We start from the raw sequence: 16,495 nt of genomic DNA on the forward strand, positions 1-16,495 counted from the left end.
CAAAATCCTCTGAAAGCTTCTCTTCACTGTTAAAAAGGGTGTGTTTTATACCTTGGGGTGAATAACTTACAAGAGCAGTCCTGAGGTAAAAAACACAGTGAGGACAAGACACTTTAGTTCTATCATGAGCTGAACAGCTCTACACCCGCCTTGACCTCAGTGAATTTACCTCACGATAAAACTAATGTGTCAGTGTGTTTTTACCTCAGGACAGCTCATGCTTCTCAATTACACTGAGGTAAAAAAATTGCACTTTTTTTTTTTAGCAGTGAAGACCTTTTAGAAGTGAGAGGCCTTTCAAAAATCACTGAGCAATTTGACTGCACTCAGCATTTGTCAAATCCCCAAATCCCCTCCCTACAAATCTGAAAGAGCCAATTTCCCAAAATGCTACAGTAAGCTCAGTTTCAAGCACCACCAATTTGAACACCATCTTACCTGGCTGCTCTTGAGAAGTTATTCACAATGCAAATGAAAGAGAGGGTGACTGGAAAGGATCACTTCTTTCCCTGATAAGGCAAACATATCTTTTTGATGTAGAAATGTTGTTATCCAGTTCACACAGTGAGGGGATTGGCATATAAGATCTAAGTTTACACGGCCTAATAATGAAAATAATTTCTTTAAAACCTCAGTTCAGCAGAAGCATCATGTCACACCCACTCAGTATATCTGACCTGGAAGATACAATGATCATGTCTGCTGGAAGATGCTGCCCATTGGTGACCTTCACAATGTCTCCTACTGCCACCTATTGATACAGGGGCAGGAGTGCAGCAGCAGGGAAGAAGAGAAAATGAACACAGATTGTTCATCTGGATTATTAATGTGTAAACTATTCCCTTCACAAAGAGAGGAAGAGTTCTGTATCTTACAAAGAACATCTACTGTGGTGCTTTGAATTCAGTCTGGTTATATACCATTGAGAAGATAAAAGTTCAACGTCAGGGCTCATTTCACACATTTAATGAAGGGAAACAGTGTCCACCACAGACAAAAAATACAAGTCATAACTTCAGAAGTAAGTTTCAAGTTTTAGTTTTTCCTTACTTTAGATAAGGTGATTAAGCCTCTCCCTATTACTCCTACTGCCTGAACTAGCTTGTCTGTAGGCAGTGGCTCTTCTTGATAGCTGATAAGAGATGCTTTCACAGGTGACATAAGTTTTCTTATCTTTGCTTTTGTCTCTACCTCATCTGTTTAACCTATTGTCTGTTTTACTCTTCCTCTGACCTCTTCTCTTCCCTTTTCTTTCTTGGTTCCATGTTTTCTCACTACTCACCAGCTTGCTACTCTCCTCTTACCTGAACTCTTCTCACATTAGATGCTTTTCATCTTAAGCACTTGTAGCATTAAACATCAGCAGGTGCTCTAGTATGTAGCAACACAAACTAGTGGTAGATGCTGTGAACACTACCAGCAACTGTGTTTCATTTCTCACATCTCACCTGATTAGCTGTTCCGTGGGCTGTTCCTAGAGATGCTGAGCACCCACAACTCCCATTATCTTCAATGGGAGTTGAAGGTGCTCAACAGCTTTCATGCCTAGACACAATGGAATCATTTAGGGACCCGCACGTCATCTGTCCTTGTTCATACAAATTATGAACTGCTGGATTGAGATTGAACATCAAGACATAATCCTAATGTCGGAATGGACCCTGAAAAGTCAAGCAGTTTCCAAAAGTAGATGGTAAGTTTCTTTGCTTTAAACAGTAAACTTCATTGGAGAAGACAAGCCTGACCCTACTCCCACTGAAGTAAAATTCCTATGAACCTCAATGGTAGCAAGATCAGGTCTAATAACTTCTAACAAATCAGATCTGATATTTTAGAAGGGTGATATGCTAAACACAGCTGAGTAATTATGACAAAATAATGGATAAACTGGAATCCTCATGACTCAAAATGAAAAACTTATAGTCAAGAATCTTTGTTTAAATGTGAAGACTGTAACACAATGTGAAAACATTCCATGTTCAGCCTTATGTGACATCTCTAATTCACAATCTGGTAGAAAAATTAAGATAAAGTGGCACATCTCAGTGTGAGCTTTACATTCCCTGGGATTCATTGGTTTCCATCAGAGCCTTACTGTTGTTTAAATATAATTTTCTGGGTTTAATTTCCTGATTTGGTTTTCAAAGTCCTTCTCAGAAAATTACAAGGGATGTACATTATTTATCACTTACCAGAATGAAGCTCAAAGAGCTATTTTGGACTTTCTGGTAAATATAGATTTATAAAAAATTTTCTAAGCGCCACAGGCCTGACCTGAAGAATCTGTACTCACACGAGTAACCTCATTAAATGCAATCAGAGTATTCACCTGGGGTTAAATTCACAATTGTGCAGAGGATAAGAACCAGGTTTATGCACCACTGAAGTTCCACTTAAGTCCTAAAAAAAATTGAGTTTAAGTGGGATTTACGTGGTTGTGCATAGACCTTGTGCTGGCTCTCTTCATAGGTGTTCATTATACCTGTACAGATTATCCTTGTGATTGAGGGTTTGTAGAACCTGGTCTCAAAAAATCTGAACTTCTTATAGGGAAAAGTTCTAATTGATTGGGCCCCAGAAACTACCAAAGTTAAATAAGTATTTAAGTAAGGCCCAGATCCTTGAAGGTATTTAGACTCCTAACTTCCAAAGCCTAAATCTGAAGATCTGGGCCTAAGACTTCAGAGAAAAAATTCCCCTAGATCTGCAGAGAACATATAAAGTTGTTAAAAACAATATTAATAAAGCTGTGCCATTGCAGTGAAAATAATTAACTTTTATTGGGATAAAAGCAATGTGCTACAAAGGAGCAAACAGCACAGGGTTCTAGTCTCTATGGCAATATCAATAATACCTAATTGTTATTATAAAAGTAATAGACAACTGTTATTGGAAAAACAGATGAATGGGACACAATCTTGGAGCCCATATCTGAGAGCTCTGCATTGCTACCACAGTGCAAAGCAGCCACAAAAAGCTGCCCTAAACAGGCAGCCAAGGATTCCCCCATCACAGGGGACTCATTAGACAGTGTAAATCCAGCGTCGTTGGCTCTGCGCCATCCTAGAATCAGTCCATCAAAAGTAATTCTTCTCAAAACATTTTAAAAATTGGTTTTTTACCTCTTTCCACATAATGGTCCGCCACAATCCATTTCGTAAAACTGAAATAAAAATCATCAACTTTAATTAATTTTTATTTATTAGAATGCATATCAAAAATCAAGATGACTTACACTATCCAAACACCTTGAAGCACAGGAAGCATATATGCCAAGGTCCAAATTAACTAATGTGCCTGGATACAATCCTAAATATTTTTTCAGAAGTTGGGATCAAATTTCATCCTCTGATGTGTGTGAGTGCACACATGAATCAGAGCCAGGCACACATGTCCCAGGGCAGAATCTGGCCCTCAGTACATATTATTTCTATGAAATCACCCCAACATTGTGATGTTGATTACAGAGCCAGAAATACTGCTGGGAGTTGCATACATGTTACAGAGAGCAGGAAGTGGCCCACTAGCATTCAATTTCCATTATTTTAAACTATAACATAGTCTTATCTCCCATTTGAGATATGAAAATGATCATTCCTGAAACACATTATCTTGCAGGGGGAGGGGGGAATTCGTTGTACATTACTGGGTAATGGCAAAGAAGTTAAAAATGACTTCATCACACCAAACGATTTATCTAGAATGTTTTCATTCATTCTTTTGTACTTCACTCATCCCAGAAAATGTATCTAGGAAGCCAACAAAAGAAGCCAGCTATTACCTCCATGGCAGGAGGGTGGAGGAGGTCCAGCTAAAAGGCAAACACTGTGTTCATAGGTTTAAAAAAAAAAAATTAAAATTCATGTCACTTCTACCCCAAAACCAACCTCAATATACCACAATCTGATTTTCCTAAATTCATTTAGGGGAAAATCCCAGTTAACAAAAAGTCACTTCTGTCATCGGAGGTTACACTAGCTAAAGATCCTGCAGATCTCTACAGAGGTGGTGATTCAGTTTTAGAGAGTTTTAAGTTCCACAGGGCTGAAGCTTTACCCCTGTGCAGCTACTAAATCGCACGGACTAGGTAGCTTAGCTTCAGGCTTCCTTGCCAGGGGATTCCTAAGTTCTCAGTGCTGATGTTAAGTTCCTATAGAACTGAAGACCTCTGGAGGCTTGAAGGTACTGATTGTCTGAACTGCCACTTTTATGTAACTTTTTGAGTGTCCTCTGAGATCTTAAAAAAAAAAATCAGGGTTCTATTGTGTTGAGGAACAGACATCAACAGTGATGCAAAAGTGGTTATAAATAATTTTATTATAATTATATACAGGTTTAGGTTATTACATCCTTGCCTTCATCTTTAATGAAGATAAGGAGATATTTCCATTAATTTCGTACACATGATGAGTGAAGAATGATCATTCGCATGCTTATTAAAAATTGATCTGGTTGCTCACTAAAATGTTCAAGCAAATTAAAGAAATTCCTAGGAAAGCTGAGAATCATCACCAAAAGCGTCAAAGAGGATGACATCTGTTTAGGCATGAAACCATATTTGTTGCTTCTAAGTGTGTTTACACAGATTCTTTATCTCATGAAAACATTCTTAGGATATTTATGTTTTAGAAAGAGACCTGATTGTGTAAAAGAACACGAGGATGTTCTTTATACAGGATATAATACCTTTCCAGGATACTGTACCCCTTTCAGTAGTCTAATTTGTCTTGCGTACCTCCAAGTTTCACCTCACTTAAAAACTATTTATTTATAAAATCAGACATAAAAATACAGAAGTGTCACAGCACATTATTACTGAAAAATTGCTTACTTTCTCATTTTTAAAATAAATCAATTGGAATATAAACATTGTGCTTACATTTCAGCGTATAGTATATAGAGCTATATAAACAGATCATTGTCAGTATGAAATTTTAATTTGTACTGACTTCACTAGTGCTTTTTATGTTGCCTGTTCTAAAACCAGGCAAATACCTAGATGACTTGCTGTACCCCCTGCAAGACCTCTGCGTACCCCCCGGGGTACATGTACCCCCAGTTGAGAACCATTAATCTATGATACCAAGGATGTGTTATCAGAGCTCTAAACTTAGTCATAGAAGTAGACTTCTTTACTCCTCCTCTTTGCAAAGAGATAAGCCTTAGTTTAAATTCATAAAAAGAATTCTGAAAATATTCTTATTGAAAAAACAGATTTCTTTTACAGGCACTTTGTTTAAGGGTGGCAAAATTATGGTTTGGAAATATTTTACAGATGATATCAATTACTTGTATCTAACTTGGGGTTTGCCTTAAAGGTTGTCCCTCAAATGTTTAAGATGGTATAAGCGTCCTTTGAGATGTTTATTTGCAAATATTTTCTATCTAAATGTAAATATTTCATATAACAACAGCCAGATACCATTATTATGTGAATAGTCAGATGTATTATATACAAATATAGCAAGGTCTTTCTATGCTATAACTGATTACAAACACAAGAAGCTATTTAAGTATAAAATTGTTATATTAATTGGGGAAATAATTAGTTATCTGATAATGAATCAGCAACTCCTTATTCAGAAATCACCTCATGGGATTTTGTGCTGACAAAGTCAGCATTAACTCCTGCCAAATCCTTTTTCCATGACGTTGACCTCCCCGTGAAGTTTTGGAGGGAGGAGGATGCAGGTACAAGGAAGACACTTTCAGTTTGGCTGCTGCAGGGGGAAAGAGTTGGGAAAAGTACAGAGAAGCTGTCCAACATATTAATACCCTGAAATCCATTGGATTTCCCTGTAGATCCTGGAACACTCATTCTATTCAAGGAGAAGAACTCCTCCTAACCTACAGGGCAGCAAACCCACCCTTCTAAACAGGATTCTTGGATGTCTTTGTGAGTGTCAACTCTTGGAGTTTTTCATGTAACTTTTCTATTATTTTTATTTTTCCAAAAATTACTAACAATTTATCGTCTACAGAAACAAAAAATGATAGGTCAAATCTTAACTGCCTTTCTTAATGCTAATTCCGGGATGTGACCACCACTATTTTAGACAGATGGGGTTATTACTGTACCTTAGGGGACACCACAAGACAAGCATAATACTTATTTTATTAATTAATAAATTGATAATATCACTTAATCATTTATCAATTTTATAACTAAAGAAAGGAAAATAAAACAAAAACAGAGCACTACCTAGTAGTGAATAATGATTACTTCAGTTATAATCTCTTCTGTGTGTCTTTCTATGCAGAGCTTTCAAGAGATTATACCTTACAGGTGGTCAGTCTTCTCTAGGTAAAATAAGACCAAAGTACATTAATCCCAAAATAAATAGTAAATCCTGCTTCTGTGCATCTGGGGTGAAATCTTCACTGCAGAGTTAACTAGAGTGTAGATAACTCAAGTTAACTCCTCTCAAATTAGCCTAGATTGAGTGAGAGTAGTCATGCGGCAAAATAACTCTTAAACTACACAGTAATTGTATTAGCAACACAGAATGATTGTGTTTGCAGCTGTCATAAATATAAAAGGAAGGGTAACCACCTTTCTGTATACAGTGCTATAAAATCCCTCCTGGCCAGAGGCAAAACCCTTTCACCTGTAAAGGGTTAAGAAGCTAAAATAACCTCGTTGGCACCTGACCAAAATGACCAATGAGGACACAAGATACTTTCAAATCTGGAGGGGCGGGGAACAAAGGGTTCGTCTGTGTGATGCTTTTGCCGGGAATAGATCAGGAATGCAGCCTTACAACTGTTAGTTAGTAAGTAATCTAGCTAGAAATGCGTTAGATTTCCTTTTGTTTAATGGCTGGTAAAATAAGCTTTCTGGATGGAATGTATATTCCTCTTTTTGTGTCTTTTTGTATCTTAAGGTTTTGCCTACAGAGATTCTCTATGTTTTGAATCTGATTACCCTGTAAGGTATTTACCATCCTGATTTTACAGAGGTGATTCTTTTACCTTTTCTTTAATTAAAATTCTTCTTTTAAGAACCTGATTCTTTTTTTTTATTGTTCTTAAGATCCAAGGGTTTGGGTCTGTGTTCACCTGTACAAATTGGTGAGGATTTTTATCAAGCCTTCCCCAGGAAAGGGGGTGTAGGGCTTGGGGGGGGGGGGATATTCAGAGTGGAGAAGGAACCTTGACAGCAGCTGACAATTTTTGCTCACTCTTGTTGTAGCCTATGCCCCTTGACTGGTAAAAACACCACCACTCTCGACTTAAGGGTTTGTGTGTATGGATGGGAGTTGAGTTAGGGGCAACACTTGAATTATAACTCAAATTAACTTTGCAGTGAAGGCAAGCCCTGAGATGCCTCTTCCCCAGTATTTTCGGGCTCACTATGACAGGATTCTCACTAATCACATCTTTGCTGCCCCATATGGATGAAGGGATGATATTTCCCTATATTTCCAAAGACTACATTAACCAATACATGCTCATGAACTAAATGCCCTTGAGAGCCACAGAGAAGTTTCAATGAGTAAGAAGACTATTCGGTATTTGAAAGCCATAGCAAGGAATGCCCTAGGTCAAAATGTGGGTGAAAAGAACCAAAAGCCAAAATCTGCCTTTGGATTCACACAAGAAATTCCCCTCAGAATGAGTGGGTGTACGTTCAAGTATATTGGAGAATATTTTGGTCCAACAGAACATCAAAAGTATGGAATAATAGCAGACTATATCTGGTTTGGGTAACACATTGCTTAGAGATCAAAACCCCAATGTGCAACCAACCAACAGTATTATATTAAACTGCACTTAGGTCATGCAAATACCTGCAAGGATCACACACTAGTAGACCTTCAAAATTTTAGCAAATTTGCTCTCCAACGTGTTTTTCTGGAGGCTAAGCTATTTTTTTTAAAGAGTAATGAAACTATACCTTAACATACAGTGATTTCATTTCATTTAAAACATTTCTTCCATTTGAAAGATTCTAAGTGCAACCAAAATACTGCTCATATTTTTTCATTTTTAATAAAAGTTATGGATGAACTGATATAGCAACAGTAAGGCTTGCATTAACAAACAGCAATGCCTCCAGGCAGTTATTCAGTAAGACTGATGTCATAAGGTTCAAGAGAAGCAGAGGTCTCTGTATCCCAGGACATCACACCCCTTATTCCACCAAGTTCTTCATATCATCATTCATAATGAGACAAAAAATTAATGACGACTAATTATTAGCACCTAGCATTCAAACAGTCATTCATGTACATCTTCCTCTAGTTCTTTAGAATTTATAGAATCAGAAGATAATACATGATTAGTTTTAAAATAATGACAGGTTTCAGAGTAACAGCCGTGTTAGTCTGTATTCGCAAAAAGAAAAGGAGTACTTGTGGCACCTTAGAGACTAACCAATTTATTTGAGCATGAGCTTTCGTGAGCTACAGCTCACTTCATCGGATGCATACCGTGGAAACTGCAGAAGACATTATATACACACAGACCATGAAACAATACCTCCTCCCACCCCACTCTCCTGCTGGTAATAGCTTATCTAAAGTGATCATCAAGTTGGGAATCATATTTTATGAATCATAAAATAATGATTCATCTTCACAATACATTTGAATCTGGCCATTCCTAATGCATAATATTTAGTTTAAAAAAATGAAACTACGTTAGGATCTTACCTATTGTTTTCTTTTTGTTTACTGTACTGTCTGCCTTATGCCGTTTCTGTCATGAAACAAACAAAAAACAACAACATTTAATTACACTCAGGAAGATTCCACATTAGTAACCCATGTGCTGAATAAACAAGGCAAAAACAGGAGGAGTAAAGGACAAGGCAGAGATCTCTCTTTTGTCAATTAAATTGGATCGTCTATGCTGTTTTATGCACCTTTTTGCTTAGAATTACAAAAGACCAATATTGACTTTTTGCATCTAAATTAGGAGGTGGTATTCACTATGCTGAATAACAGATAACAAGGCAAGTTAAAAGCTGCCACCCAAAAATGCAATGAGAACAAGTGAATAATTCTACATGATAGGAGTTAGAGTTGTTGACTACACATATTCTATGTGTAATTTGTTCTAGCATTATGTATTCAAAGCTTCTTAATATACAGTAAAAAAAAACCTGACATAATTAATTCAAGAGCTGACAGGAGAAAGACCTTTTGACTATAATAACCCTACTTTCCTGGAACCCTGTAATCCTTTTTTTACAAAACAGACTGCTCACCTCAGCAGGAATTTTTCTCCCCTCATTTGTATTTGTTAATATTTCATCTACACTTGCCAAGTGTCAGAATTTGTCTGAAAGGCTTTGTCTTAAATTACCTTATAATCTTAGGGTGCTGAGTACACTTATACCTAACTAAGAAAGCAAATGAGGGTGCCTTTCTAGGTAGGGATTGTGGATGAGAATGCTTAGAAATAATATTTTGAGAAAGTATGGGAAAAAATCCTCTTGCCTCCATTTTTAATTTTTTCCATATCCCTTCCCTGTTTATCATATGTCTGGAATGGAAACTTTTCCTAACTTAGCTCACTTAGCCGCAGGACCTCAATTTGAGTCAGCAGCTTTGAATGTCAATTAAAATAGTTGGTATTGTTTTGTCTAAGCCTGTTGGATGTAAGAATATACAGCCTGTGGAGTGAGAGCACCTATTAAATGACCACAATGAGATGCACAGCTTTTGTTAGGTCTTCAATTCTTTTTACCACCCTGGGTCATTGTCACAAGGTGGCTGGTCCCTGTGGACAGACAAAGCCCAGCTCCCCCTGGACTGGAGCAGATGAGCCCAATCCAGCTAATTAAAGAAGACTGGGCTACACCTGGGCCTATAAAGGTCTGCTAGTAGACAGCTAGATGAAGGAAGGACTGAGACAGCTGAGCCATGGGGAGCAAAGCCATGCTGGAGCAGAGCTAACTCCGGTGGTGGGCCCCTGGAGCAAGGCAGCCAGGGGCAGAAGGAACCAACCTGGTGGCTGGGCTTCAATGGGTCCATCTACTCAGCAAAGAAAAACACACGGCTAGCCCATACTAGCCGATTCGAGCTCGCAGGAGTCAGGCAGTGGGGCTGTTTCATGGCTATGCAGATGCCCAAGCCCATGCTCTAGGACCCTGTGGGGTGGGAGGGTCCCATTGTTCAGGCGCCAGACAGCCCAGAAGTCAACCCAGCCATGGGTTTTTCTTTGCTGTGTAGGCATTCCCAGAAGGGGAGCGGAGCTGTTGGAGGAGGAAACTGCCAGAAACAGGAGTGCCAGAGACCCCTGGGACGGGTGACCAGGTATGGATTTAAGATGGTGTTCTGTTTGTTTGGTAACCTTTGTTATAATAGAATTATAAGCCTCCTTGACAGAGACTGGGCATAGCAGCACATGCTTGGAGCTGGGGAGAAACAGCAGCCCCCGGTGACAGTCATCCTTTACATTGTCTTCCAATCTGCTTGTCAGGAAAGGTCTCTTGGCTACTGAGTTTACCTACATTTCAAAGTCAAAGGACTAAATAATGCTGGCTTACTACAAAAGAAAGTCAGTTCTGATTAGGGATGTCTTTTTATTTGTCAGATGAAAAGGGTATGTTGCTTTCAGTTTTCCTTTCTTTTTGGCAGAGATTTATTGCTAAATAAAATGCTGTTTTCCCAAAGACGAATCTAAATACCACTGAGGGGCCAAAGGTTCTGTTCAGAGAAAAATCCAAAATGTGTATGTGTACCCAAAGTATATCCAAACATTGGAAGGTTCCCTAGCGATCTCTCTCAGTCATGTGCCAATGGCCCTCAGTATCTTCCTTCTGATATTCATCCACCAGTGACACTATTGCTCAACAAATTGGGCATTTTAGTCTCTTTGATAATAAAATGTACAACTATACCTTCTCCCTTCTTAAAGAAAGGGCAGAATTAAAGGCTCTAGCATTGTGCATTTTAGAGACCAGACCTAAGATACTGTTCAGGATGGCAAAATCTAACTTTTGACTACTTGAAGAGAATATACTACACCTGAGAGGAAAAAAAAACAGAGAAACAGCTTTTTCTTTTTTTTGGCTGCCATATGTAATTAAAGAGTCAATTTCTTGGCCACAAATAAGCGATTTTGTTTCTACTCAGAGAAGCCTTTGGGCCAAACTTTACAAAGCAGCACCTAAACTTGCACAAACAGAACAGCACATAATTCTTTTTACACATGTAATTTTAGGCAATGATTTTTTGCACCCTGATCCTGCTGGATACAAATGTGCAAACTGGGTTACTAGATAATTAATTGCTCTATTTGTGCAAGAAATATGGAGCTTTGGAGTGTGCAAAACAAAACACTGCAAGCTAAAATTTGGGCATGCAAATTTGCATTCTCTGGGGAAGCCAATTTGAAAGTTTGCTCCTTCATGTGCAATTATTGTGCTACACGTATTAGACGGTGAAAAGAGATGAGATTTAGTGAGTGTGATTATTCTTACAAGTACAGAAAGATATTTATATTTCTCACACTTCCAAATAAAAATATATGTATAGCCTCTTCAAAATTTGCTTTTCTCAGTATGTTTTAAACTTAGGAATTCTCTTGATAAAATAAATTCAAATATTTTTATTGCTATACTATGAGGCAGATTCTCCGCTGATATAAATAGGTGCAGCTCCATTTGTTTTAATATTATGTTTTCGTTACCCAGTTCAAAGTTCATCTGCATTTCCTATTGTACATAAGCTTTCATATCAACCCACCAGCCCAGATCCATTCAATTCTTCAAAACAGACAGCACACCTATGAAGACATACATATGTTTAATAAAGTACTATTAAATAATGATAATGAGCCGACTCCTGAGGTCCTGTCTCAGGCAAACTCCTCTTAAAGTCAATGGACTATTTACCTGAAAAGGGCTGAGTAACAACTAAGCAAAGATCTCGGGATTTGATCCAACAACAACGGTTACTGTGTCACTCTTAAAGATGCATTTACTCTTAAACTGTATGTGCTTCATTGGTAGGAAGCCTACCTGTTTCCCAAATTAAATAAATTATACTCACGTAGTCTTCTATAATCTCTTTGATGCCAGCAACGGTTAGAATAAATAGCAATGGCACCAAGGTGGTATATCTTCCTGTTGGAGAGACATCTGGAATTTGCTGTAAAGGAAGAAAAAAATAAAACTCTCTTATGCAGCAAATCTATGATTTATATCAGGTAAAGTTTAGTGTTTTATGAATATATCAAGTGAGAAGTGGAACTAGAACAGCAGCCATAAGGGATGGAACCTTAACCCTCTCAGCTGCACTCTGCAAACTATCCCACATATACTGGAACTTATTCTGACACAATAAACTTTGAGACGATTCAAACAGATCCATTTTCAAACCAATAAAAAACATGTCAGAGAAATGTTTTCTTCTTCCCCTCCCACCCAAGTGTACAAGTTTCCCCTAAAAATGTATTGGTCAGAGGTGCAAGATAGATCATAGTCAGTCCTGTATCACCAAGATATTTAAGATTCAGGACCAGAAAGGGAAGTTTTATAAACAGTGGAAAGCGGAGATTCCCAGCTTCTCAATGGTTTATAAGCACTTGCTTACAGCTCTGAAAGGCCCTGATATACCAGACCTTTACATCATATTTCACAAAAGAAAGCTATCATAGGTCATTTTAGAATTTCTACAATTCTATTACTTACACATTTCTCTCTCCCTCCCAGGCCAGACAGTTGAACTCATTCAGGTGGTGTAAAGTAGCATACCTTCATTTTCTTTATTTATACCAGATGAGTATCTGGCCTATAGTAACTAAGACAACCTGGCTTTACAAGCACATGTATGCAAAAAAGGAAGCTTTTTTAGTATCTTTGGTTAGTTTAATAGTGATTTATGGTGAAATTAGCAACAAGACTTCTTATAAAATTGGAATTTACTTTGCAAACAGCTTTCAAAATCTCCAACTATCCTTTAATTTCCTGTTTAAAGTTATGTACTTCACACTGTGATAATGGTGACTACTTTATCTTCATCCAAGAATATTAAAGGAATTGGCACATGAAATTGCAAGCCCATTAGCAAGAATTTTTAATGAATCTGTAAACTCAGGGGTTATACCATATGACTGGAGAATTGCTAACATAATTCCTATTTTTAAGAAAGGAAAAAAAAGTGATCCGGGTAACTACAGGCCTGTTAGTTTCACATCTGTAGTATGCAAGGTCTTGGAAAAAATTTTGAAGTAATTAAGGACATTGAGGTCAATGGTAAATGCGACAAAATACAACATGGTTTTACAAAAGGTAGATCGTACCAAACCAACCTGATCTCCTTCTTTGAGAAAGTAACAGACTTTTTAGACAAAGGAAACGCAGTGGATCTAATTTACCTAGATTTCAGTAAGGCATTTGATACGGTGCCACATGGGGAATTATTAGTTAAATTGGAAAAGATGGGGATCAATATGTAAATTGAAAGGTGGATAAGGAATTGGTTAACAGGGAGCTACAGCGGGTCCTACTGAAAGGTGAACTGTCAGGCTGGAAGGAGGTTACCAGTGGAGTTCCTCAGGGATCGGTTTTGGGACCAATCTTATTTCTTTTTATTACTGACCTTTTTATTACTCCCACAAAAAGTGGGAGTGTGCTAATAAAGTTTGCAGATGATACAAAGCTGGGAAGTATTGCCAATTTAGAGAAGGACCAGGATATCATACAGGAGGATCTGGATGACCTTGTAAACTGGAGTAATAGTAATAGGATGAAATTTAATAGTGAGAAGTGTAAGGTCATGCATTTAGGGATTAATAACAAGAATTTTAGTTATAAGCTGGGGACACATTAATTAGAAGTAATGGAGGAGGAGAAGGACCTTGGAGTATTGGTTGATCGTAGGATGACTATGAGCCGCCAATGTGATATGGCCGTGAAAAAAGCTAATGCGGTGTTGGGGTACATCAGGCGAGGTATTTCCAGTAGAGATAAGGAGGTGTTAGTACCATTATACAAGGCACTGGTGAGACCTCACCTGGAATACTGTGTGCAGTTCTGGTCTCCCATGTTTAAGAAGGATGAATTCAAACTGGAACAGATACAGAGAAGGGCTACTAGGATGATCCAAGGAATGGAAAACCTGTCTTATGAAAGGAGACTCAAGGAGCTTGGTTTGTTTAGCCTAACTAGAAGAAGGTCGAGGGGAGATATGATTGCTATCTATAAATATATCGAAGGGATAAATACTGGAGCGGGAGAGGAATTATTTAAACTCAGTACCAATGTAGACACAAGAACAAATGGATATAAACTGGCCATTGGGAAGTTTAGACTTGAAATTAGACGAAGGTTTCTAACCATCAGAGGAGTGAAGTTTTGGAATAGCCTTCCAAGGGAAGCAGTGGGGGCTTAAAGACCTATCGGGCTTTAAGATTAAACTCGATGAGTTTATGGAGGAGATGATATGATGGGATAACATGATTTTGGTAATTAATTGATCTTTAAATATTCATGGTAAATAGGCCCAATGGCCTGTGATGGGATGTTAGATGGGGTGGGATCTGAGTTACTACAGAAAATTCTTGCCTGGGTATCTGGCTGGTGAATCTTGCCCATATGCTCAGGGTTTAGCTGATCGCCATATTTGGGGTCGGGAAGGAATTTTTCTCCAGGGCAGATGGGAAGAGGCCCTGGAGGTTTTTCGCCTTCCTCTGTAGCATGGGGCACGGGTCACTTGCTGGAGGATTCTCTGCTCCTTGAAGTCTTTAAACCACGATTTGAGGACTTCAATAGCTCAGACATAGGTGAGAGGTTTTTCGCAGGAGTGGGTGGGTGAGAGTCTGTGGCCTGCGTTGTGCAGGAGGTCGGACTAGATGATCATAATGGTCCTTTCTGACCTTAGTGTCTATGAATCTATGAATTATTCTATTGAGGCACACTTGATGTTTTTTTTCTTTTAGTTTCTTTGTAATTACATTGGAATTTCTTTTGAATCAAAGGTTTAAAAAAATAAAACCATACCTGCAGTAAGGCAATGAAGAGGAAGAAAGCATTAGCAGCTTTTCTAATCTGCTCATAGAGGAATCGAGGTAGAAATGTCACCACGCTGTACTTAGCTGTACTGTAAGTTCAAAAAGCAAAAACAAACAACAAAAACTTGGTTAAAGTACAGTAGTGTAACCACAAAAAAAAAAACTGCAGAAAAATGATAGTGCCTCAAGAGCTAGCAATGACTTCATTGTTCAAAGTTAATATAGGGAGTTGTGGGTAAACATTAAGGAGATGTATAATGTATAGAAATATAATGTCGTTCTCCCTTTTGAGGGAGTGTGTATTGGACCCTGAAGGCTCGCAGAAAGGCAGTAACTCTGATCATTACAACAAATATCACCTGATGGTACAGTCAGAAGACAAAAATTATCTATTTAAAATATCTGTCCAAACTCCAGTACTATGGGCAGTTCTCTCTAACACTTACATTTGTACTTCATTAGGAACCGAGTTCAGAAAACCACTTAAGCACGTGCTTATCTTTAAGCATGTGGTTAAGTCCAATTAATACTACATTTGTTATTGTTATATCCTGGAACGGTTATAACCAGGCTATAGGCTGGAAACTCCATAACGCCATATTTTACAAAGTGATTTTTCAAAGTACAGCCACACTTTAAAGAATTAACAGCTACTTTAATTACAGAAATGTGCCACACAATTTACAATCTGCCTTTTATTTCATATTCTGAGTCACTTCTTGTCTCAGAACTGACCTAGCATGCTGAACTCAAAGCCCTCCTTGTGAGCACTAAGCTACCAAAAACAAAAAGATAATTTCAGAATTAGCCTTGCTGATCATTTTGTGTAGTGATATCTTGAGGTAATTACATCATAGGAAGAGTAATGCAAAAGGTGATATACATCTAGCCATACCAACAAACTAGGAAGAAAACTCATTTTCAGATAAATTGTGTCATTTTCTCTGCTAGCTGCATAACGGACATCTATTAACAAGTAACAATAGATGTTGTGATACAAATGAAAACCTGGTCAATTTCAGGAGAAAAGTCTATAAAGCCCAAGATATTATATTGTTCAGATTTGTAATGAGCCATGTCCCCATGACAACACAAAAAGTGGCTGACAGGTGACCAGTGCAAACATAAATATGAGTACCAAATAGAATTCCTAGGCTCATGAACCTCTACAATGTACAGAGAACTGGAATGGAAATATGTTGGGCCAGATCCTGCAGTATGATGCATCCACTTTGTGCTGATCGGGCAGTGCAGACTGGTTGGGTTCTGCCCATAAGTGGCCAGTGAAGATTTATCCTTGGAGAAGGGATTTCTCTGTTGGCATAAAGCTAGTGAAATAGGTAGAGCTGGCTCCCATTCCAGCCACCCCTTCACTCCACCTTAGCAGAGCTCTTCTACACTCCAGTGGAAGAAGATATCTAGTGGTATAAGCTAGAGTAGCACCTGGGCTACTCTAAGGAATGTCAGGGCCAGTCTGGTGCTGAATGAGGGAGCTTGCTGTACCTGGCTCCCCAATGGCCACCTCCTTCCC

At 38.2% G+C, this 16,495-nt stretch overlaps 1 protein-coding gene across 7 annotated transcripts in view; it reads right to left on the minus strand.

Annotated features, from left to right (window-relative positions):
• ATP8A2 (ATPase phospholipid transporting 8A2) overlaps positions 1-16,495 on the minus strand; it is a 692,754-nt gene that overhangs the window by 545,286 nt on the left and 130,973 nt on the right. For 6 of the 7 annotated variants that reach the window (XM_073340296.1, XM_073340286.1, XM_073340306.1 and 3 more), the window contains exons 3-7: positions 14,954-15,053; positions 12,003-12,101; positions 8,655-8,700; positions 3,123-3,163; positions 678-751 (exon numbers count right to left, since the gene is read on the minus strand). In XM_073340296.1, the coding sequence (XP_073196397.1) occupies positions 678-751; positions 3,123-3,163; positions 8,655-8,700; positions 12,003-12,101; positions 14,954-15,053 (360 nt within the window). Of the gene's footprint in view, positions 1-677; positions 752-3,122; positions 3,164-8,654; positions 8,701-12,002; positions 12,102-14,953; positions 15,054-16,495 lie in introns of those variants that run through there. The other variant, XM_073340324.1, reaches the window with a different exon arrangement.

This window comes from Lepidochelys kempii, chromosome 1 (genome assembly GCF_965140265.1).
Source record: "Lepidochelys kempii isolate rLepKem1 chromosome 1, rLepKem1.hap2, whole genome shotgun sequence".
NCBI lineage: Eukaryota > Metazoa > Chordata > Testudines > Cheloniidae > Lepidochelys > Lepidochelys kempii.